The 25941-nt window shown below is 37.0% G+C and overlaps 1 protein-coding gene across 6 annotated transcripts in view; it reads right to left on the bottom strand.

The window, feature by feature from the left end:
* Positions 1-21984, bottom strand: part of NAP1L1 (nucleosome assembly protein 1 like 1) — a 34756-nt gene extending 12772 nt beyond the window's left edge. For 3 of the 6 annotated variants that reach the window (XR_004298047.1, XM_032393703.1, XM_032393704.1), the window contains exons 1-4: positions 21833-21984; positions 11453-11489; positions 6884-6969; positions 5306-5408 (exon numbers count right to left, since the gene is read on the bottom strand). Coding sequence is in view for 5 of the 6 variants with exons in the window: in XM_032393703.1 (XP_032249594.1) it covers positions 5306-5408; positions 6884-6969; positions 11453-11469 (206 nt within the window). In the remaining variant the exon portion in view is untranslated. The remainder of the gene's footprint in view (positions 1-5305; positions 5409-6883; positions 6970-11452; positions 11490-21832) is intronic. The other 3 variants (XM_032393701.1, XM_032393702.1, XM_032393705.1) reach the window with 2 other exon arrangements.
* Between the last annotated feature and the right edge of the window lie 3957 nt (positions 21985-25941).

The following is a 25941-nucleotide window of genomic DNA, read 5'->3' as shown; positions in this document are numbered from 1 at the left end:
CACAAATCATACAATTTACTATAGGGTATAATATAGGCCCCCTGAAATTATGATTCAACTTATGAATCCCCCTACCACCCAAAAAATGTTCACTCAAAATTTATCTAACTTCAGGGATCTGTACAACAGATACAGAATCCAGGTTAGAATTTCCTGCCATAGGCAGATTGCTGTAAATCAAATAATTTTCTTAGTTAACCACTACTTTATAGTTAAGATAATCAGAAGTAAAAAAATTATCTACAGATAATTTTTTTTTCTTACAATTAAAAGTAAAAAGTTTGTTTTGTCAAGGTAATGAAACAGCATGGGGTGCTGCCCACCCCCACACTGTACCTCAGAAAAATTCAACCCTAGAAACTTCAGAACCAAGAAGAAAACAACTATTTCAGGGACTCACACACACTCACAAGCACACACATACTATGAGCAACTTCTGAGTAAGACTAACAACTGTACAGAGTGAACTGCAACCTGGAAAAGGGAGGGAATGGGCAGAATGGGTAGCAGTGAAGACAGGCTCGAAGAAAGCTTCTGAAATTCTGCACTTGCCCTACAACAGTCAGTGTCTGGCTGAGAGCCTACAAGCACTCATTCCTCCACCCCTCCAATCCAGGTACAGTGGATTACAACCAAAGGAGACCGCCTCCTCCCCAAAAGCAGCAAAAACAATTGCCTGGAATTGACAGCAAACTGAGTCTGAAGTAACTGGAGCTCTCCTTAGGTTCATTCCAATCCCTTTTCTTAAATTCCATTGGGACTGTCACAAACCAGAGCCTGATCTTTATTCTTCCCTCAATAATCATTATTGGGGACTAACTGTTATCAATCAGTGAGCCTGAGCTCTACAGCCAGAGTAACTAAACCCTTACAGAGTATAAATTTTAATGAAAGAATGAAATATTTATCATCGGAAGCCGTATTATTAGACAAAATAATATATTTAAAGAGATGAGAGAAGAAACAAGACCAAGAAACCTAAAACAAAGTAGAAATATTAAATATGAAAAATAAAGTAGCTAAAATAAATAAACCAACAAATAGGATAAACAGGATAGGTTTAACTTAAGGAAGTCCATTAACGTTCAAAAGCTCTCCAGAAAGGCAGCAGGAAAGACAGAAAAATTATGACTTGGACGACGAAAGTAGCAATAGCTGAAAGACAGAAAGGAGGTGGATATCTGAATAAATGAATAATAAATTTCTCAGAGTTAAAGTAATATGGAAATCCTTACTCTAACCCTTAGGTTAATGAGATTCATGAGTATCAAAGACCAAAGAAAATTCTACATGTGTTCAATGAAAAACCTACACAGGAAAAGGAATCTGACATCAGGCTTCAAAAGAAAACACCATATACAAGAAGAAATGAACTTTTATTTAAGAACTCTGCACTTACAATTTTAGAAGCCAAACTATTATTCAAATATGAAGACAAAATAAAAATTGTGTGAGGCATATCAGGCTTCAGGAAATATGCTAGAGATACTCAATACATTCATTAAAGATCATTTCTGAGAAAGTTAAAAAAATAAGAAATTACTATATAAATATAGGTGGCCAAATATCTTGGTAAATCTTACTGTTGCCTTGATGGAAAAAAAGGCGGACTAGAGAACGTGTATTTATAAATAATACAGACATCACTAAATTTAAGAAATCAATATGGGTAAATAAACTTAGGTATTAGGTTATGAGCCCATTTAACATAATAACAAACAACAGAATGCAGTAACTTTGATACCAGCAGAAGACAACTTGACTTATTTAATGGAAAGCAAAAAAAGAGAAAAGAAACAAAGTACAATGAATTATAAAATAATAGCAATTAAGTCCAAAAACAATACTGCTTTCAAGAAATGCAAAGAGTTCAGGGACGCCTGGGTGGCTCAGTCGGTTAAGCGGCTGCCTTCGGCTCAGGTCATGATCCCAGGGTCCTGGGATCGAGTCCCACATCGGGCTCCTTGCTCGGAGGGGAGCCTGCTTCTCCCTCTGCCTGCCTCTCCCCCTGCTTGTGTTCTGTCTCTCTGACAAATAAATAAATAAAATCTTTAAAAAAAAAAAAAAAAAAAAAAAGAAATGCAAAGAGTTTAAAATTACTAATAAAGAAGCAAACTTCCATACTAGAGGTAAGATACAAGAATGGAAAAAGACATGCCAGGTAAATAAAAACCAAAAGAAAGCTACAATAGCTATCTTAATATCAGCCAAAACAATTTATAACACCACCACCACCACAAAATACAAAAGAGGACACTTTATACTGGTAAACTGGAGGACACTTTACACTGGTAAACTGGAACAAAAGGACAAGATATATACATCACAAACATATAGCTAATAATACAGCTTCAAAATATATTAATCTATAACCAATAGAATTATAGGGAGAAACAGATTAAGTGGAAATTTCTAACACATTCTTCCCAGAAACTGTTAGATCAAGCACTCAATCAATAAGCAGAAATAAGAGAACCTGAACAACACAATTAATAAATCTAGGCTACTAATTTCAACATATAGATCTTCACACTTAACTTTCATAGAACATTTAGAAAAACAAATATTAAGACCATAAAAGATAATTTTAAAAAAAATCAAATGAACAAAGCCTCAATTCAAGAAACTGGAGGGGAATGGAGCAAATCCAAATTAAGGGTTCTCAAACTCCAAAGGCCAAAGTCCATTTTTAGAAGAGTTCTACCAACTGTTCAAGGAACAGTTAATTCCTATCTTATACAAATTGCTTTGAAAACACAGGGTGAAAAGTAAAAGCAACCCTGTTTATTCATTAAGCAGCTGAAATCTTGACTCTAAAACCAGGGCATGGAATTACCATCCCATGAAAGTTTCTATATTGTACATACATGCACACATGCATACACACACACACACACACACACACACATGCATATGTAGGTATGTGTGTGTGTGTGTATATATATATATATATATATATATACACACACACACACACACAGGCACACATATTCAAGTACATTTCACTCACAAATAAGGACCTTGAATAAGATATTAACTACCTGACTCAACAGTGTAATAATATATGATTAAATTTATTCCAGGAATGCAAGGCTAGTTTAGTATCATGTTTCCAAAAATATTTAATATGTACTTAATAGAGTCGAAGAAAAAGTCAAAAGACCATCTGAATACATACAGAAAAAAAGGTCCTAATAAATCTAAGTAGACACCAAGTTTAATGGCAAGATTTTATATCCATTCCTGGTTAGGACTAGAAATAAGATAAAGATGCTCATGTTTAATGCTAATTGTTTAACACAGTACTGAAAGTCCTGGCCAATGTTATAATGAAATACAAATAAACTTGGTGTGCTGTAATGTGAAATATTAGAGCTCAAACTGCCATTACTTGCAGACAAGATCTTTTGCCTTTGGGAGAAAAAAAAATTACTATAGTAAGTGTAGCAAGATTTCTGGATATAAGATCAACAGCAAAAGAAATAAAAAATAAAAATAAATCAATAGCACTCTTCTCTACATCAACAACAGCTAACCTGGAAATACAATAAAAAATAAGATACTATCCACAATAGCAACACAACTAAAGTATACAGGAATTAACCAAGAATAGACTATGAGAAAAACTTCGTAATAAAAGAGAGTATGATTTCAATAAATACAAGGATATGGATGAGACAATTTTACATTAAAAGAAAAATCCCCTATCCATGTTAATCAATAGATTCAATGTAACTCCTATCAAAATTTTAGTGCGGGGGAGCTGTTTTGTTTTGTGAAAACCTCTCTAAACTTACTATCAACCATATGTGGGATAAAGGTCTACATATAATTAGGCCAATCTTAAGAGTGTATTCCATAGGGGATGGGGGACGGGTAGAAGAAAGCAAGTTATTACAGGGAGAAACAAATTAATAGAAAGATTAAATTATCACCCTGCTAGATATTAAGACATACTAAAAAGCCATATTAAAAAGAGTGCTGCTCAAAGACAAACATAGGTGTTTTTAAGAAACTGATATGCAATAAAGGTGGTATCACAAATAGATGAGGAAATAATGAACTGTTTAGTTAAATGTTATATAAACAAGCTCACTAAAAAAAAAACAACAAAAAACCCTGATGCATAGCTAAATACAAAGGTGGCCTCAAGAGGGTTTATTAAAGACCTAAAGATGAAAGGTAAAACTAGTCAACAGGAAATACAGAAGGAACTAGGAAGGACTTCTTAACTTGAAAGAATAAGCCACAGGTCAAAAAACTTAAAACACAAAAATTAAGGACTTCTGTTTAATGGAGAATGCAATGGATAAAGTTAATAAAAATGACAATAGATTACTTACAAAGTCTAAAACTGATAAGAGATTAACACCTTGAATATACAAAAACTCCTGCAAAACAAGACAGTAAACCCCAATAGGAAAATGGACAATGAGAACAACCTAAAAGGCTCACAATCATGAAGAAAAGCTCAAAACTCATTAGACAACAAAAAGTACAAATAAAACAAAATAAGCCTGCACCTCTTAAGATTGGTAAAAACAAAAAACCCATAAAGCTGAATGATGCCAACTGCTAGCAGAGATACAAGGATGAAGGGTGCCTTCATGCACTGGACACAGTCATTCTAGAAAGCAAGCTGAGAAGTACTTAAAGCTTGCATACCCTGTAACTAACAATCCCACCGGTAAGTACATATCCCCCCAAAATTCTTACACAGTTCTTTAAGAGGGCATGCAAAAAGAGGACCATTACAATGGAATTTGTGTTGATGGAGCTTAGAAGCAATCAAGATACCCATCAAAGAAAAAGCATATTAAAAAAAGCACGTAATAAAACATGGTGGACACAAATCACCGTAAGTGACAACAAATATTCAGAAGCTAGAAACTACTGATGAGAGATTACATACAGATAGCAACATGGATGGATCTTAAAAATCGTAACAATTATAAGCAGAATAAGATATATGGGCTATTGCAAATGATTTATAGGACCAGTGAAATAAATAAGAAATCTGTATTTCTTCTAATTCTGTGCATTTCTAGCAAACCTCCAAACAAATCTCAGAAATGGTTAAGATCAGTGTACTTTTCCTGTGGAGAGGAGTCAAACTTTAAAAGACCAACTCTAAATTGGTGGTACTCAGCAAAATTTTTAAACTCCCAAAAATCCTATACTAGATACTAACAGACATTAGCTTTCCACTATTACATATCTAAGTCCTAGATGGTCTTAAAAAGATACACCTGCAATGTTGATTATAGAAGGCTAAATAAGGACTACAGAAAAGAAGAACTTGTACCTTTCAATGTATCCTGTTGGTGTTTCTACCAGACCATCAAGTCTTTCTTGAAGGGCTGCAAGAATCTGAGGATTTTGCATCATCTGAACAGTCAGCTGACGCGCTTAAAAAAAAAAAAAAAAAAGGGCATCGAAAGGATTTTATGAAAATATATTATGCTATTTTAATAGGACAATCCAATCATGAAGTTTTCCTGACTAGCCCGTAATTCATTGGTCTGAGTACAGATGGGCAGCAAGCTGAGGAAAACCCACTCTAGGAAAACCTGACGTTCAGGAAAAGTTCAGATTCCTAATGATCTTAACACACGCCATTTCTGAAGACCATTGCCACAACTACTATTAACAATAAATATCCTTTCTCTTCCTACTACCTTGTGTTTCATCCACCTTACATTTTTAGGCTCAAAGCTTCACCCAGATGCCTACCTATGACTCTAACACTTTGAAGGCAGACAACACATTATCGGAAGTACAGTGACAGTTTCGACCCTGGGAGAAAGACTGTGGAGTGAGTAACCTAAATGTTTGTTTGATGTTTATAGTATAGTATGCATCTGTTTATCAGAATAGAGAAAGTTAATAGTTGAGACAATCAAGGTTGTAACTAAAGCCAAACAAAATGTGGTTGTTAATGATGTCTAAAAATTATACTCAATCCAAAAATCAACTAGATTTAGGCAAAACAAATTATTTTGCTATTATCATCTCCTCGTCAACAGACATTACACAAAAATGACATGAATTTTCCCAGTTATGTTTTTAAAGGTCAATTCCTAATATTAATTTGATTACTGGATGATGTATAGTTATGATAACCAACATGCCTTTAGAAATGTCAATACTGGCCACTAAGGATACTGACCTATGTATCTTTTAAGACAATGCTGCAAGATGAAAGCTGAAGCTGAAGTTCAGTAGTCTTTTCACAATTAACCTCCATCTGGCTTAACAATGGAAAGCTGAGTCATCTAGTACTTTAATATTCTTAGCCCATACCTATAGGGCATAACCTAAAGCAGTACAAGTCCCCCCCTACCATCGCTACCTCCCCCTTTATAATTATTTGCTAAAGAAAACTATGAGTGATTTTTGTTTACACTTAATAAATGTCTTTTTTGTCATTTGGCTGGGAAGGATTAAAAAAAGGTTGAAATACACAACTAAATGTTTTCTACATATGAAATACTGAATATTTCCAGTAACTCTAAGTTGTTTAGAACTACCACCAAAAACAACTCCCACCAACACCTGTAACATTTCTAAATTCAGACAAAACTCATGGGCAGCTGTTTGACAGTTATGCCATGTCACTCCAGCATTAGAAGGCAGAGTAACTTCTGTTGGGTCACTAACTATATTCATACCTTCCTCCCTTATTACTACTCTATCTCCATCTCCCTCTTCCCCTCCTTTCTTCCCCCCACCCCGAACATACACAAACTGTTACTGAACTAGAGGTATGGGCCGCATGGGTAAAGTGTCTAGACAAGGATCCAAAAGGGAACAGTATTTGTTACTACCCTCTAGAAGACATGTGCCAGCAATCACTGGCTCCTGAAGTAATTTAAAGTAATACCTTTGATTTTTGTTTCTTCACCAGTTTCTTCTTCTTCTACTTCTTCAACATCATCCAAATCTTGATCAAGTTCAGACTGTTCTTTGCTACAATATCATAGTATCACACCAAGGTTCAAATGTACCAATTACCAAAAAATAAATAAAAAATTATAAAAAACTTCAATTCATTTTCTAGGTTAATATGCCTCTTTCAAAAATATGAAATAGGAAATTCCAAAGGTAATTCAGTTTTCTAACTTCATATATAAACAAGCACAAACTGGAAGTATGTAAAATTTCATTTAAAAGTACATGGTCAAATATAAAATTTATATTTTAAGCTCTTTTTTCCCCCAAGATTTTATTTTTAAGTAATCTCTAAACCCAATGTGGGGCTCAAACTAACAACCCCAAGATCAAGAGTTGCACGCTCCACCGACTGAGCCAGCAGGGGCCCCTCTATTCCAAGCTTTAAAAATGTGGTTTGACAGTGTTGGTTCCAGGAACGTGAGGTCAGGAAGTATGTGCTCTCTACCCAATATCCACTGCTTTCACTCTTCTTAGTAACAGCATCCTGATTTTATATGAGATGGCAATACACCAAGCTTTTAAAAATCTACATTTCCCAGCCTACCTTTTAGCTAGGTGTGGTTATGTAACTCTGGGCGGTGAGTTAAAAAACCAAAATGAATAGAATTTTGAGTAAGCCTCCTTTATAGGACAGTAGACAGCTGGGAGGCCTTTTTGATCTTGCTCCCTTCATAGAATAGGGATGTGATGACTAGAGTTCCAAAAGCCATGCTGGACCAGGAGGCATCCTAGAGAATGAAAGTCAACAGAATGAAGGAGTTTGGAAGAACAAGGATCCTGGATCCCTGATGGCTATGGGGCAATCACATCAGCCTGTACTCACTATCTTTGGACTTTCCTCCTTTTTCTTTACTTCATAGTGGAGATGGGCAAAAAGTTAAGAAGACCTGAGCCTACTTCATACTTAGAGCAAAGCCAGGAGGATGGCACCATTGAAAGGAAAAAAGTAGTAAGATAACATTCTCCCCATTTCATCTTAAAAATCTAGTTTTTGCACATGAAATTACGAGAATTAAAAAGGGAAATAAGGTTATCTAAGTCAACATATAGGTCTTCATATAATTCCTTGTGTGATTTTACATTTTAGTATTTGGTTTACAGATTTAGTCACATTTATGTTTAGAAACAGCATCTGAAGTATTAACTTTCATACAGAGACAAATACTATCTAATTTTCATATAAGAACAAATACAGAAAAGGTCAACTGTATTCTGCCAGCAAAATTTATGTTCCTGTAAACTAAGGAGAAAAAACTCAGCCTTCCCGTCAGAAACAATAGATTGTTTCTGAAATTATCTTTGATTTCGTATAAACTTAAGCATACTTAGATTTAAGGGCCATTAACTAAAGATCACATAGCACAGCTATTCGTCCAGTGTGATTTTAATCATTTAATGAACATCTACATCTTAAGGCTTTAAAACAGAGGTCCACAGACTATGTCACATGGTCAAATACAGCCCAGTATTTTTGTAAATAAAACTTTATTGGAACACAGCCACGTAAGTTTATGTACTGTCTATGGCTGCTTTCACACTACAACAGCAGAGTTGAGTAACTGCAACAGAGACTATATGGCCCAAAATGCCTAAAATATTTATAATCAGGTCATTTATACAGAAAGTCTGCTGACTCCTGCTTTAAGGAACAAGAATCCTCCGTCCCTCCCACCCTCCTAGGGCTGACAGCCATCTAATTAAATAAGGGGATGGTGGGGAATCAAGCGGTCACAACCAATTTATTCTTTTTTTTTTTTTTAAGTTTAAAACAAAATGAAGTTTTGTTATCTGCAAGGTTAAGATGGCAGATTGCACATACTCCTCTGATCTTAATCCTTCCAAAATCTTTACTAAAATTACAATAAAAGGGTTTTTTAAACAGACAAACATTAAAGGACAGGAAGACAAGAGCAGCAACAGCAACGTCACTGAGAACTGAAATCTAACAGTCGGAAAAGCTGAAAACTAGACCAAACACAGAATCAAAAAGGACACTTCTGGAATTAGGGCTGGGGGGATGAAATTGGAGAAAATAGGGAGGACTAAACAAAAACTGATAAAGCAGTTAAATCCCCAGATTCTCTCCCTCAATCCAGCAGCACAGCAGTTTCTTCTTTGGAAAGGGTTAAACTAAGAGCTCAGACTGTAAGACCACAGATACAGCCAAGAGTCTCTCAGATACAGGACTGTATCATGCTAGAATGTTGAATGTAGAGACCCTTCCCTGGTCACCTTTTCCCAATTTGGATTCCACAACACTGAAAGCCAGATCTTCACCCAGATACTCTTCCTTGGGGTATCTGACCAGCCCAGAAGAAAACATCATTCTGACAATGGGGATTCTCACAATAAACAACCACTGTGATGACCTTTCATTACAATCTAAATTAAAAGCCTCCCTCCACCCCACAACACTCAAATTTTCTAATCAACTTTTTTCTTAAACATCTCTCAACTGCATGTTCTCCCCCACCCCAATCTTAGTGAGCAGACAACCAAGTATTACCTCCTATTTGAGAAAATGCTTTTACATGGAAATGAAAACAAATAGCGGAAAGAAAAATTTAAGAGCAAACACACAGGGGAAAAAACATCCAGAGAAAAGATATTACAATCCAGAGAAAAGACATTACAATCAATGAAATAGGAAGAAGATGCTATAAAAAACAGGAACAGAGAATAAAGACACTCCTGAAAACTATACAACAGAAATTTAGAAACTCAATACAAGAGCTGAAAGATAAAATTTCTTCAGCTTTGCCCAGAAAGAAGAGCAAAGAGATAAAGATGGAAAATAAGACAAAAGATAATTAGAAGAACAAGTTCAACATATAACATAACAGGAGGTCCAGAAAGAGAAAACAGAAATAAGACACTCAACAAAATAAGTCAAGAATATTCCCCAGAACTGAAAGCCATCGAGTTGCCAGACTGAAAGGGCCCACCACTGAATTCCTAACACAAGAAATTTAAAAAATACATAAAAACAATGTGAAAATTTCAGAACTCTGAAGCCAGAGTGCTTCCAGAAATATTTATGTTTAAAACAAAAGTGTCACATACAATGATCAAGAATTATAATGACTTTGAACTTCAACACAGCAATATTGGAAGCCAGGTGGTAATGGAGCAATGCCTTCAAAATTCTGAAGAAAGAGGATTCCCAAATGAGAATTCTACACTCAAACTATCAAACATAAGGATAGAATTGTCATTTTCAGTCATTTATCTCAAAATAATTTGTTTCCCTTGTACTCTTCCAAGAAAGTATTAAAGAACCAAAAAAGAAAATTACATGGGATACAGGAAATAGCAAACCCAAGAGAAGCAGCAAAAAGGAAACCCCAGGAAGATAATAAAATAGAACCACAATGATAGCTATATAACCAAGGTTAAGCAATCCAGATTGGAGCAGTAATAAAGGAGGCAATCACTTTGAAAGCCATTATCACTAAAATACCTGCTGCCATTCTTTTTAAGCATGGAATAATTAGCCAAATTCTTATATGTACTTGAATGTGATGCCCTTGTGCTAAATTTTCCTGCCTTCCCACCTCCATGCTCTGCTGCCTACAACTTGTGGATGGTCGTATTGTACCCCTAAATCCATGTCCAAGTGTTGTTTTAACCTACCTCTAAGTTGTGTGAAATCATAAGCAACGAACAATGCAGCTCACCCATTCTCCCTTACCTTATTTCTGCAAAACATCCATCCACACTAGAACCCTGCCAGAAGTCAACTTCATTAAACTGATGTTTCTAGAGTGTATGACCTTGCCCAATAAATTCTTCAGGAAAGTTGAAATTAGACTGTGACCCAGATAATCTTTTTGTTTCTTTTTTTCTTCCTACCTTGGAGACTTCAACTGATAGTGGTAATACTACTTTTCTTTTTAAACACAGCTAAGTTTGTGACTGCTATTCAGATTTTCAAAATTAAACACTGATTAACAACGTGTAGGTGTTAAAACTCTAAAAAAAAAAGGAATGCTTTAGACAAATGCCAAGACAGTGCTTACACGTCTGGAGAGGAAAGGTGGAGGATGCAATTGAGAAGAGGGACACTGGGCTTCTAACAGTAATGTTTTACTTTTAAAAACTCAAAAATTATAAGTATCCTATTACTCTTTAAACTCTACATATAAATTTCATATACTTTTTATCTTGTATGTATGATGCCGTAATATGGAAGTAGTAATTACCATACATGTATGGTAAAAATGAATTCTGCAAATATTTCTGATTCATTACTGTGCTCAGCACATTCCTAAGAATAAACACTGGCAAATGGTTTATTGTATTTAAGACAATGATTATATATACTGTATTTTATCTTGGGTACACTTTACCCAACTATTGTAACAGCAGGTACTAAGCATCAGTCTTTACCATACATTTTTATATTATTACTACTATTAATTACATCACAGTACAAAGTGAAGCCAAATCTCTGGGAAAAGAAAAAAACAAACAAAAAAACCAACTATCTAGCACTTACTTGTCAATGTCTGCCATGTTGTAAGAACTCCAAATATCTATGGAGAGAAATGTCAGTGTTAACAAAATATACATATATAATGTATTTAAAACCATTAAAAATATTTGATGCCCAAACCCTTTAAATCAGTACCACATTGAGAATCATCACACGGAGGAATGTATACCCCCATTAAAAACACATCAGTGTTAAGAAGAAAAATCGTGGCACATATATATGGACTTTCATACTAGCCCCCAAAGTAATTTTTCAGAGGATACTGCTAAAAATAAGCAAGTTATTACTAGGCTGTTAGATTCTACCACGTAAGGACATTTTCATAATAGCACTGCTGGTAAAGAATCTGATGTATGCTAGTATCACAGAAAAGGAACAATACAAGAGTTATTCAAACTCCTTTAACAATTACAAATGGTCAATTTTTGCTTAAATTTTTAGACTACTTAGTACCTCACAGAACCCACTTCATTTTTACCAGTATTAATTCTTACCAAATTCATGTTAAAAAGCCAAAATCTGCCACCATTATGCCCCTGGAGATCTTTCTAAGAAGTTTAATAATCCTACCAAATGCCAGTCCTTTAAGCAACGTAGTCACAGTTTTAAAGCTCTGGGTTCCAATCTATATCAAGTAAACCTTCCCCATCTCTTCAAATGTACCTCATGTCTTATCACTGATAAGGACCACACCCCCAGATTACCCTGGATATGCTGTCATATTGTCAACAAACTCTTGGTTACCTGACATCAATACTGTTAGAACTGATCTGGAGAATATCCTAAATTCTTTCCCGCTATAGATTAGTATTGACTTAGAGAATACTGCTTTTAGAAAAAGAAAACTGAAGGTAAAACGTGTTATATTCAGGCAGGAAAATGACTAATGCCACATGTAATGAATGCATAGACTACCAAAAAAAATAATCTAAATCAAGCTTAGGATCCCACATTAAAATCAAGTTTTTATCTCTTAGTACTTAAAACCACAGACTTTTAATAACACTCAGAATGCTACAAGATGTGATTCCTCATATCAACATGTTTTATATGATTATTACTTAAATAGTTAAGAAGAGTTACTGATTTCAGCAGTCAAGTGCTAATATGTGGAGTATTATTACTGATCTAACATCCATCCTTTCAACAAACTGTGAAGAAAATATTTCTTCCTAATAATGTAGCCTATTCTACTTTAAATATTTTTTTGCTTTAAATAATTTCTAATAGCGCTGATAAATTTCTCTAGTGATGCTGGGTAATTTACAAAATTAACAAAATACTTAAACAATTATGAAGAAATATTAATTCAAAAATAAAAATACTGAATCTTAATCATCAAAGAAATCCAAGTAGAATTCTAGTTTGTCTATCAAATCAGTAAGGCTCTTCTTTTAATGCAGGGAAAACGGTGGTGAACATGCATTCTTAAATATGGCTTGTGTTCCTATAAACTATTTTCTCTCTGGAGAGTAATTTGGCCATAGTAATATCAAAAACCTTAAATATGTGTATCTCCAGCTTTAGTTATTCACTTGTGAGACTCTAACATGAAAAAAAATATTATGAATCTAAAGGCTGTGCTTTTCATGTTTGCCTAGAAGGTTCTTCCAAAATTCAGTTAACATAACCTTTGGCTCTTAGCTCAAAGTTTTACTTTTTCAGAGAGGCTTCTCCAACCTGTACATTCTGGCTAAATAAGATTTCTTGGTTATACACACCTATAAAGCCCTATTTCTTTCCATCGTAAGATGTCTCAAGTTTGTAGTTACAAATTAGTGTGATTATTTGACTAAGATCTATCTTTCCCAACTAATCACAGCACAAGATTCACATTACAGAGATTATAAATGCTTTTGCCAATTGCTGCATTGCATCCTGCAGGGTAATAATACATAAAGCTTATATAGAGAGCAGCTACAGTTACTTATCTCATCAAAAATAAATTCAGTATTAGCATGGAATGTGCATACAATGAAATGCTTTGCAGTCAAAAATGAAGCAGATATGAAAAAGCACAGGGCTTATGGCAAAATCCAATCTGGACAGAATACATATATATTCTGCCACATCTTTGCATCCTTCATATACATATATGAACATGCATGCTCATGCACATACTTTACGAATAAGACATTTCTGTACAGATATACCAGAAACCTAATAGTAGTCACCTCTAAGAAAAGACTGGGAGAAATGAGAACTTACATTTCATTCTGCATTATTTGGCTTTCCCATATACAAGTACATTTTGCTAACGTTTTGGAAGTTGCTCGGTTGAATACACAGTCTAGTAAGTCCAGCAATTATCAAAAATATAAAACAACCCCCCCAAAACTTCTAAAGTCAGATTTTTATAACATTTTAACATGTACTCAGAAGAATGGCTACACTGCTACCTTCCCTGTCCATTTCATGGGGTCACATTTAGAATTCAAACTCTTAAAATAAAATTCTTTTGATGCTTTATTAAAGATGATATGATTCAAGACAGAACAGGATGGCATTTACTTCTTCAGAGATACCTTCTCCAATCTGCCCTGCCCACTCTAGCTAAATTAGATTTCTTGGTTATACACACTTCCGTTTTTTAAAGCAGGCCTAATTTTGTAGTCAGATCATTTGGGTTGACACCAGCTTTGTAAAAATCTGGCTCACACAAACAACTTCTGGTCTTATTCACCATCTACAAAAATACAAAAAAACTGTTTCTTCATTGGATTGCTCGTTAAGACGCAAATTCATAAAAAACTTGTGTTTGGTAAGTACTGAACATTCTAATAAACAAGCTTTTTAGTTCTGTCTGTTTTTAATTATCTTAGCACAGGGTCAATATTTCTGCAAAATAATTAGCTGAGATGACTGTTAAAATGTATAGACTAACCAGTAAACGTGCCATGGTAACGTTAAGATGTTAACATTAAGGAAAACTGGGTAAGGGGCACATGGGAACTCTCCAGGAGTATCTCTACAACTTTTCTATAAATCTAAAATTACAAATAAGTTCATTTAAAAGAGAAAGAGATTAATTCCCATGCCCAGATTCTGAAACAAGAGGTCTGAGAGAGTGGACCCAAAAATCTCCATTCTAAACAAGAAACCCAGCCCCTGGGCGCCTGGGTGGCTCAGTTGGTTAAGCGACTGCCTTCGGCTCAGGTCATGATCCTGGAGTCCCTGGATCGAGTCCCACATCGGGCTCCCTGCTCAGCAGGGAGCCTGCTTCTCCCTCTGACCCTCCTCCCTCTCATGCTCTCTGTCTCTCATTCTCTTTCTCGCAAATAAATAAAATCTTAAAAAAAAAAAAAAAAAAAAAAGAAACCCAGCCCCTGAGGCAGGTGGTTCTCAGACAATCAGATCACACTGAGAAAACACAGGTTTCAGTTAATACCTCCATTAGTTTTCTGTTTTTGTTTTTTACTGCACTCAACGTTAAATAAAATCAATGAGAATTTTTATTTATCAGACATGAAATTGCTTTCTAAGAGATATGAAGAATTTCCATTTCTGGTAGTGACAAGCTAAATTATGCAAACCAACTCTGCATAAAATAATTCCAAGTCCAAAATAAATACTTCCTAAAATCTTAAAAGCAAGGTTTTAACTACCGAGGTAAAATCAAAAGCCCCAGACCTATCCAAGATGGGAAATCTTTATAGCAACCCTCCACATTAAGCAGGAACCCCCAAGTGCTATAGTCTCAGGGATGATAAACCAGTTCTCTTAGACAAATAAACTAGAATCACTTATCACTGTCGTCCCAAAACCTCAAGCCATGAGCTTAAAGTGGTCTGCCTGATAGTGTTCCTAAGCACCTACATATCCAAATGTGAAAGGCACCTTCATCCCAGACCTCAAATAATTTATACAAGTAGTTTTCAAGAGCAATAAGGGCAACAGAAAAAATACAACAAAAGGGGCGCCTGGGTGGCTCAGTCGTTAAGCGTCTGCCTTTGGCTCAGGTCATGATCCCAGGGTCCTGGGATGGAGCCCTGCATCGGACTCCCTGCTCCGCAGGAGGCCTGCTTTTCCCTCTCCCATTCCCCCTGCTTGTGTTCCCTCTCTCGCTATCTCTCTGTCAAATAAATAAAATCTTTAAAAAGAAAAAAAAGAATACAACAAAAACCTGTCCCAAAGACTTAAATATTGTCAAAAGGACTGTAAACTTACAAACATTGACAAATGACAACCATGCTTACTGAGTTTGAAAATACAGTGTCTGCAGAAGCATCTGCAAAGAACAGCCATCTATTAAAGGTGATACAGCAAATTTAGCAAAGAATTAAGTAGAACTTCGAGAAATAAAAATAATGTAAATCAAACAAATGGGCAGGTTTATCAGCAGACTAAACACAGCTGGAAAGATAATTAAGCCAGGGATGCAAGCTTAGAAGAAATCTTCCAAAATATGGCAGAGACTAAAGGACAGAAAACACTAGTGTTAAAAGATATTTGAGGATACAATAGTCTAACAAAGATTCAATACAAGTTCTAGGAGTTAGAGGAGAGAATGCATAAAATATTTGAAAAAAAATCAAAAGCTAAGAATTTTCCAGAACTGATGGAAGATATCCCTACAAATCCCACCAGAACTGATGGAGTTAGCCCTACAAATCCCAATCAGAATAAATAAAAAAGAAACCTACACTTAGATGTATCAGTGAAAAGGCAAGACATTAAAGACAAAGAAGTCACCTCAAAATCACAGAGAAAAGACTCAGGTTAAAGCCATAAAAGACACACACAGCTATCTTCTCTTCAATAGACACCAAAAGACAAGAGAGTCTTCAATGTGCTGAAAATAGCCAAGGATCTTAGAAAATTATACCCAATTAAAACATCTTCTAAGAACGAATATGAAACAGGTATTTTCTGGAAAAAACGCCTCCAGCACTCTAATAAATTCTATTAAGTATATTCTTCAGGCAGAAGGCAAGTGATCCCAAATGGAAGAACTAATTTCCAAGAAGAAATGAGGGGCAAAAAGGGTAACTGCATATATCTAAATAAACATTTTTAAGTATCACCACTGTGTAGTGTGTTAAAAAATTAAAACTACCACAACATTAAGTCAATGGTGAAGGTAAATCAACTAAAGGCTCCCACTAAAAAGTGTCAGGCAGGATTTAAGAAAATCCAACTACATCCCATTTATAAGAAACATATCTATAACATAAGGACATATAGTTTCCAAGTAAAAGATAGCCCTAACCAAAAGAAAGCTGGTATCACTGTATTAACATCAAAAAATAAAGTTTAAGGAAAAGCATTACTAGAAATAAAAAGGTCACTCTATAATAAAAGAGTGAATTCATTACCCAGTATATGTAATGTGCAGAAGATCTCAATTCAAAGACATGATTCATAATGTGACTGAAGGCAAATCTTAACCTGAGAACTTGTACACAAAAAGAAATCTTCCACTGAAGAAGTGGAAACAAGTCACTGAATTAAACCACAAACTGATTATATTTTGTGGTCTTGTAGTTAGATGTCCAGACATGTGTTATCAAAAGCTTCCTACCATTCCAGAAAACCTGACTCTGAATAAATTCCCCTGAGAACTAATGAGAAGAAAGCTAACATTTATGAAGCCTACTCAGTAAAGGACTATTATAGGCTTTCCTCCTATCTACAGATAAGATACTAAGCAACTTGCTCAGCAACACACAAAAGGTAAGAACCTAGTAATTAAAATCTGACTTCCAAAACCCATGTGGAGTCCACTATCATCCCAAAAACCAAAGTACCTGCTCTATCAGCCTACTGTTACACAGATTATACAATAATACACTTGGGGGCGCCTGGGTGGCTCAGTCGTTAAGCGTCCGCCTTCGGCTCGGGTCATGATCCCAGGGTCCTGGGATCGAGCCCCGCATCGGGCTCCCTGCTCCGCGGGAAGCCTGCTTCTCCCTCTCCTACTCCCCCTGCTTGTGTTCTCTCTGTCAAATAAATAAATAAAATCTTTAAAAAAAATAAAATAAAAAAATAATACACTTGTTGATATTCCTTTACATAAAATGACTACTTCATGGGGAAACAACCAATCATTAAAAATTACAAATGTTTTAAAGCAAGAGTTCAAGGGAACCAATAATAACAAAGATAAGATTTCCCTTTACCTGAGACCTCAAATCTCCCTCCAAATTAAGCAAATCTATTTTTAAGACACTGCTCTTCTATTAATAATGTTTTCAGTGGTCCAGGGGCTCAATGCTTTATTTGGCTCCAACACAACCTCATAGTTAGAATATCCTATTCTTTAGGCTCACTTTTTCAATTCTGGGGTGTCAATAGCCAACTTGGAACTGACTTCTTAGAGTCCCAAGCAAAATGGACTCCTATTTAAGAACACTACATACCTTCTAGTCCAAGGGAGCTAATTATCTAGATTATCATCTGATCCAACAGCACATAAACATACCTGGGTTGGAGTGAAAATCCGGTGAAAATTCACCCAGCAGTAACAAACAAAACCAATTTATTCACATGAGGGGGAGGGGAATTACACACACACACACACACACACACACACACCAGACAAAAAGCTTAGGAGCCATCACTCAACTATATGTAAACAAAATCCATGTTGGAAGAAAACTCCCTGACAAAAAGCTTAAGAGCCATCACTCAACTATACGTAAACAAATTCCGTATCGGAAGAAGACTCCCTGACCAGAAATACTGTTGCTTTTCCTTGGAGCACAGTGGAACCCAAGCAAGTGTGCTTCTGAATTCCAAGCTGATGTACAGCCTAACAGTTTAAATCAAGGGAACTACCGGTGGGTGGGTGACAGACACTGGGGAGGGTATGTGCTATGGTGAGCGCTGTGAATTTTGTAAAACTGTTGAATCACAGACCTGTACCTCTGAAACAAATAATACATTATATGTTTAAAAAAAAAAAAAGAAGACAGTAGGAAGGGGAAAATGAAGGGGGGGAATCGGAGGGGAAGACGAACCATGAGAGACTATGGACTCGAGAAACAAACCGAGGGTTCTAAAGGGGAGGGGGGTGGGGGGATGGGTTAGCCTGGTGATGGGTATTAAAGTGGGCACTTACTGAATGGAGCACCGGGTGTTATACTCAAACAATGAATCATGGAATACTACATCAAAAACTAATGATGTAATGTAAGGTGATTAACATAACAACATTAAAAAAAAAAGTTAATGAAAAAGTTTTCCCAGGGCCACAAAATGTGACTTAAGAGCCACATACCTAAACAATGTAAATTCAGATTTCTTTCACCAGAGGTACAGAGACTTTCAAATCTCCAACATTAAAAAAATGTTTTTAGCAAATAGTTAAAAAAAAAAATACAAAAGCCTCATCGTAAGTCATCATTGCTCAGTTACTGGAGAAGTCCTTTAACTGCTCTGTATTTCAGTTTCCACATTAAAATGCTGATACTACCTACTTCTAGGAGCATTAAATTAGTTAATAACAGAGTAATTTGTGCTCTTACATTATTTACCCCTGTTGTGTTCTTCTATACCCTCTTTATCTTAGAAAATAAGTGTAATTAATTAAATGTAATAGGTTAATTAAATGTAATTAATAGGCTCTTCAAAATTACAGCCCCCTTTCCCAATAAAAATTAAAAGGTACAAAATTTCTGAACAAAACTGTATCAAACCATGTAGTGTAAAAGGCAGAGTTGGTAACCGAAAGTACAGAGGCTACTTTGGATGGCAAGTGCAGTAATGTGATCTAGTGGTCTGGTATCAATGTACTAAACAACTTACAAGGATGGGTGAAAGCAACAACGCTCACCTTTCTAAACCCTACTCTGCCCAACAAGGACTTCTTATTCAGATGAAATCAGTATGAAATGGCACTTAAAATCACCATTAAACAGGCCCTTCATGTAAAGAATGTTATAAATACTACTCGGTCCCCCGCTTTTTCTTTATAGCATTCACCACAATTTAACATTTTATATCTAGCTAACCAATATGCTTGTTTTGCTCTTGTTATGTCAAATAGATGCCAAAATATTTACTCAAAGAATCAAATAAGAACACAAATAATTACAGGTTTGATTAGACTTGAGGATCTGAATGGACTGATCGTCAGTTTTGAAAACTGATCAGGATTCATCCTCTCTAATCTTATTTTCATTAACATTTCACATTTACAACCAATCAAAAAATGAGCGAAGATGTAGTATTTGATTTTTATTTCTTCATCCTTTGAAGTCAAACAGATTTTGCCTCTTTTAGCCCCTTTTCCTACAAAAGGGCTGTTTTCAATATAATTTTGGGGGTTTAGAATCCAGTTAGTAACCTGGAGACAATACGGGCAAGCTGAGTAATAAAATGACCAATAGCATTTTGGATTAAATTAATTCTGGTACAAGTGCTGGGTTTTGGTTGTTTTTTAAATCTCTAGAGGACAAGGAGAGTCACATGCCACATTTAGCATTAGCTTCATATTTTTGTCAATAGGCCCAGTATCAAAAATAGGTACTTTGCAACAGATAAAATTTACAGATTTTTCAAACTGGTATGAAATTTTTAAAAGTGGTATTTATCAAATTAACGTAACATTGACCTGATATGATAATCTATGAAGTCAAGGTTTCATGACCAATGTTTGATTCTATCTATCCTCCAAAGGACCAGTCTTCTTAGAAGTAAATTGCACATTTTAGATTTGGACCATTAATTTGAACTCTTAATTTTTTTTAATTTTTATTTAATTTGAACAACTTCCAAAAAGCATGAGACTTATACCAGAAGATCACTGTAAACCTTATTTACCTCAACAATTTAAAACAAGTTATCCTATATAGAAGATTTTCCCCTTATCCAAAGGTAATGTGTATTACTTCCTAAGTACAGAAGTGTTAATGTAGGTTGACAAGAAAATAGGGCTTAAATATTAATTTTAAAAGATATTTTGAGGCTACCTATTTCCAAAAACAGCCAATTCCGTTTTACAGCTCTTCTGAAACCAGGCAGTGTTAGGAGATTTTAAAGGGCAGTCCTTACAGAACTAATTACTCATCATTTTTAAGACAGTGATGATTTAAAATAGGGGCTCCTTGAGGACGTTAAGTGCTGGGTTCATTCTTCTGTACTCTGAAAGCCTAGATGTCCCAAATAGGACCGCATTCCCCGGCTCCCTTCTCTGCCTCCTTTTGTGAGTAGTAGGGGCATTGACAAGACAACAGGCTACAAACTTGGCCCATTAAGTGTACATTAATACCTCATTTCCACCCAGACTTCCTCCACCCAGCCCCCATTCATCTTAAAAACAAAACAACTAGTTGAGTAACCTATTCTGGGAACTTCAATAAAGGAACTAATTTTTAAGAATGTGAAAGAAGTCCTAACAGAATTAAAGACATTGCAGGCCAAATCGTTTATTTTCATCTTCGAACCGTTTACAGGATTAGATTAATTAGGATCAATTCTCCCCAAATAATGAAATCCTGGTCAAGACACCCATCTAAATTCTAACTGTACTGGAGGTACACAAAAAAATCATGTGTTAGTAACAGCTAACAAGACCCCTTTACAAGCGTTAATGCTTTAAAATCCTAGCAGTAGAGGCCATGCTTCATCACCTATCTCCTAACATTCATACTTTCCTCTGGTACCAATAAAAAGATTTAAGACCAAAGAGAAGCAGGTAGGAGTTTGAAAGCCAAGGCTAGACTTATTTACTCACTATTAATTTCTAAATCCCACCATCCCTACAACTCTCAGTGAAGTGAGGACAACCCAGACCTTGGTCTCGTCAAGCCCAGGCGGCGGCCACGTGTCTAGGGAAGCCGCCGGGGTTTCCCCTCCCAGCCCGTCGCCGCCTCCAGTGGGCGGAGAGCCCAGGAGCCTCGCAGCCTCCCCGCCCCCTCCAGGCCTCGTCCCTACACATCCCCTCCCTCCCATCGGAATTCGCAGCCTCCGCCGTTCTCTCCATCCCCCAGCGGCCTCCCTCCGGGGATTATTTTTGAGGAAGCGGGGGCGAAAAGGAAGCGGTGGGCTGCGCACTCGAACCCGGCCCGCACCCCGGGCGCCCTAAGGAGACAGCCGCTATGGCCCGGGAGGCGAAACCGCGGCCTCGCTCCGTCCGCGCGGAGAAGCCGGTGGGGCTCAGGGAACCTCGGCGCATACCAGCAGGGCCCCCGGGCCTCGCAGGCCGCACCGACCCCCCGCGTCCCCTCAGCCGTTCCCGAGTAAAGCGCCAGCCAATCCCGGAGGCCCTCTCAGGCTACGGGGACGAAACTCCGCGGACGGCTCAGGCTCCGGCCTCACTGGACGACCCGGGAGGCCCCGGAGGCCAGCGGCCCCCACTCTCATTTCCCCGTCCCTTCCCTCCGCGCAGGCCGCCTGACCGACTCTACGTTCCCCTTTCCCTTTCAGACCCCCATCCGTTACCGGTGGCTAGCACGGGGAGCCAGGCGGTCGGAGCTGCGCAGGCAGTGACTCAGGGCGGCGGCGGGAGGAGCAGGAGGCGGCGCCGCGAGCAGATGGCGCTAAAAAAGACCCGAGAGCCCGCCGCTCGCGCTCATATACAATTAGCGTCAGCACGTAGGGCCCGCTCCGCCGCCCCCCAGGCCTCGCCGTCTCCTAGCAACGCGAGCGGGAGGCGGGCCCAGGACGAGTTGCCTAGCAACAGAACTGTCCTTCTTCCCCGAAGACCTCCACACCCTCTGCGCAGTGCTTGGGGTCTTAGGGTTCCCGCCTTCGCCCCCTGCTACGCGCCGCGCCATCTCTTTTCTCCCCGCTGCACATGAAAAGAAATCTCTTTTCTCCCCGCTGCACATGAAGGTTCTCGGGAAGCTCCCTGACCCGCTCGCCTCGCCCCTGGCCCACCTCGTCCTCCTCGGCCTGGTGCAGGGAGGCGTGAGGGCGGGGTGGGGCAGCTACCGCTTGTCCCTGTCCCGGCCTAATTCCTTCAACTCCCCGGTCCCCGGTAACCATTTTCCCTACCCGCCCATATTTTCCCCTAAGAACAACAGTTCTTTCCTCCTGACCACCTTGGCGGCGTCTTCTGCAGGTTTTGCGTCTCCTAACTTGGTGGGTCTCAGTGGCTTCCGGGGCTGCCTCCTCATCCCTACCCCTCCATCCTTTTACCTAACGTGCGATCCCTCATTTCTACTTCAGTTCTTTTGATGGATGAAAATGGCAATGTTTGTTTATTCTCTGAATGCTTTATAATGAGGACACTGTTGTTTCATCTTGCTGAAAAAATAAATTTTATGTAAATCCTCAGGCCTGTGAAACATCATGGCTATTTTTCAACTGATGCTGGATCGACTGATGTTAACTCTTAAAACAGTGGTCCTCAAAGTGTGGTCCCCAGACCCTTTAAAGGGGGAAGTCGAAAGTATTTCCATAATAATACTAAAACGTTATTTGCCTTTTGCATTCTCATTCTCTCACAAGTGTACAGTGGAGTTTTCCGGAGACTACATGACATGTGATACGGAAACATTGAAAAAGGAAGCAGATAATAAAATCCAGTCATCTGCAGTTAAACCAGACATTAAGGAGATTTGCAAAAACGTAAGACAATGCCACTCTACTTAATTTTTTTGTTTTGGAAAGTTACTTTTCATATAAAAGATTCTTTTATGTTAATATTTAATTGATTTATTGTTTTTAGATGAAATAATGAATACTTTTAAAATTTCTTAATTTCTGATATGATAAATATCAGTACCTAGAATGCACAGGATAGTTCTCTGGTGTCCCTAAGTTTTAGAGTGTAAAGGGGTCTTGAGACCAAAAAGTTTGAGAACCTCTTCTCTACATGCTCATTCCTTTAAATTTCAAACTGCCTGGAGTCATCTATTGTAATGCTCACGTTTAACAACTGTATTCCATTTTAAAGGATCTAGATTTTCTTCTTGCATCCCCAACCTCATTAAAATTAGTTGCCTTTCCCATTCTAAGCTACAGATGCCTCAGTGTACCCACTCATTTTGGTTCTTCATATGTGATTCTTTTGTTTGTTTGTTTTTTTTAACCTACTGTCTGTATTTGACAATGATGTGAAGTTAACAAGTAATTATAATAATATCAGTAATGACTCCTCATGAAGAATCCACAAGACATAAAGTAGGTAGACCAGTGCCCAAAATGTACATACACTTGGCACTAATTTCAATGGAAACCTCAAGATTATTTTATTCTAATTAAAGCTATGCACAATGCGAGGTAATTAGCATACTAGAAGTGACCTAAATTACTTTCACCTCCTCTCTTTAAATCTTTGCGGTTGTAGAACTTCTGAGATCAAATTGAGAAGTTAGCCTTCATGATGATTTCTATCCCACTCCAGGAAGCCTCATCAATTTGAGTCACTGGTCTAAGGCTCCTAATTTCTGATGCTTCAACCCTCACCCCCATATTTAAGGGCTTATCATTACCAGTTTATATTCTTTCCCCTTTTCTTCAGCCTCCTCCTCCAGCTCCTTCCTCCAGCTTTCTCCTTCCCTTCTTCCAGTGTATCTTAGCCAATCTAAGGAATGAAACACTAGTAAATTGCTAATAATGCATGTCATTTAATATAGCCTTTTAAACCATCGTTTGTAAATCTAAAACTCTACCATTTAAGTCAAGGGAAGGTCATTTACACATTCATTTGGGATAGTCCCAAATACATGTTGGGAACAACTTAAGACACTGGAAATACAACATTGAATAAGAAAAACAAGTTTCTTGGTATTACTGAACTTATGTTTTAGTGAGGTAAGTCATGTGACAGACAGTAATGAAATAATTTTTTTTTAAGATTTTATTTATTTATTTTAGAGAGAACCGGAGCAAGTGGGGGGGGGGGGCGCATAGGGAGAGGAAGAGGATCTCAAGCAGACTCCACACTGAGCCCAGAGCCTCATGTGGGGCTGAGATCATGACCCAAGCCGAAACCAAGAGTCAGACGCTTAACTGACTGAGCCACCCAGGTGCCCCTGAAATAATTTTAGATATAAATAAGTAAAAGAGCTATGAAGAAAATAAAATGAGACAAAGGGGTAGAGGGTGACTGACCTGAAGATACCATTGAGTTTTTCACATTGATTCCTCTTAGACCCTCAAAACGCATAATGCAGTTAATCAGCTAATTTAATTACAATAAATGGTGGTCCTGGTCACTGATCATGAGCCATGCTAAACATTCAGTTAAAGTTCCTTTTTTCTTCATCCCCCCCTTATCTTCATTTGGTTGATTTTTAAGGCATTGTAGCCTACTGGTTAAGAAGTGCAGCTTTGGAGTCAAACGGCCCAATTTTCATCCCAATTTTGTTGTGAACATTTAAACAACATGTAAGTTGCTTAACATGATACCTGACATAGAATTAACACCCAATAAAAGTTAAACATTATAAACTTCTTACTGAGGGTTTGTTTTGTTTTTGTTTTATTTAAAGGTTGAGGGAATTCCCCTGAAGTCTTCTAATAGTATCTGACACTATTTTTGTGAAATATTTTATCAACAGTTATCTTGTCACAAATTTTAAATCATGTTTTCCTGAGCTGAAATAATCCACACCAATTACCACAGAAGTACATTCCACATTTCTAAATATTGGATACAGACACTATAGAAATCAACCAGACAAATAGATGACAGAGATGATTTCTTAAATGTGTTTATGTCTGTATTTCAACCCCTAAGTAGTGGAAAAGTGCATAGGCTTGAAAGTCAGACAGGCATAGATTCATCCCAACATGCTGTGACCTTGCAAAAGTACTTACACAGTCTGACCCTTAATGCTTCTCCATCTGTAAAATGCATTAATAATTCTAATAAAGTCAGCCTTTTCATTAGCATGAAATAGAGAAATATATGTAAGTCCCCAGAGCAATGACTTGTACTTTAAGTACTCAATAAATATTTATTTTCACCCATCTCAATTAATTAGCATGTAAAATGTCTAATGGCACCAATAATAATTATCATGTAAAAACTGCACAAGATACATTTAAGTAATTGTTATCTTAGTTTTGAATCTGGATAGTTTTATTTTTTCCTTTTTCCCCCAAATTATATAAATGAAACATAAAATCAAAATTCCAGTGGGAAATTTTTGACAAGTTGCCTTAAATTTCTCTCTACATCCAAAAACAGATTAATGGATTTTCATCTGAAAATATCTTTATTTTGCTATCATTTTTAATTGAAATTTATGTTAAAATGATCATAGACTCATACAGTTGTACAAAATAACACAGAAAGATCTGTGTAAATTTTACCCCGTTTACCACAATGGTAACAACAATTCACAATCTTAATTCAAATGCCCCCAGTTTCACTTGGACCCACTTGTGTGTGTGTGTTTAGTTCTATACAATGTTAGCATGTGTGTGTGTATCTGTCACCACAGGCAAGATACACAGGCTCCCCTTTTATGTTGTCCTTTGATGATAGTTTTTATTTTCTAATTTGCATGACAAATATGATTCTGCCTTGCCAGATTTTCCTTCTTTTTTCCTGCTTCACAAATAGACAACTTAGGCAGAAAATAGGCCATTCCTTT

The sequence above is a fragment of the Phoca vitulina genome, unplaced genomic scaffold (assembly GCF_004348235.1).
Source record: "Phoca vitulina isolate PV1807 unplaced genomic scaffold, GSC_HSeal_1.0 scaffold76, whole genome shotgun sequence".
NCBI classification, from domain to species: domain Eukaryota; kingdom Metazoa; phylum Chordata; class Mammalia; order Carnivora; family Phocidae; genus Phoca; species Phoca vitulina.
The sequence above is the reverse complement of the archived record's forward strand: the minus strand, read 5'-3'. Positions and strand labels throughout refer to the sequence as shown.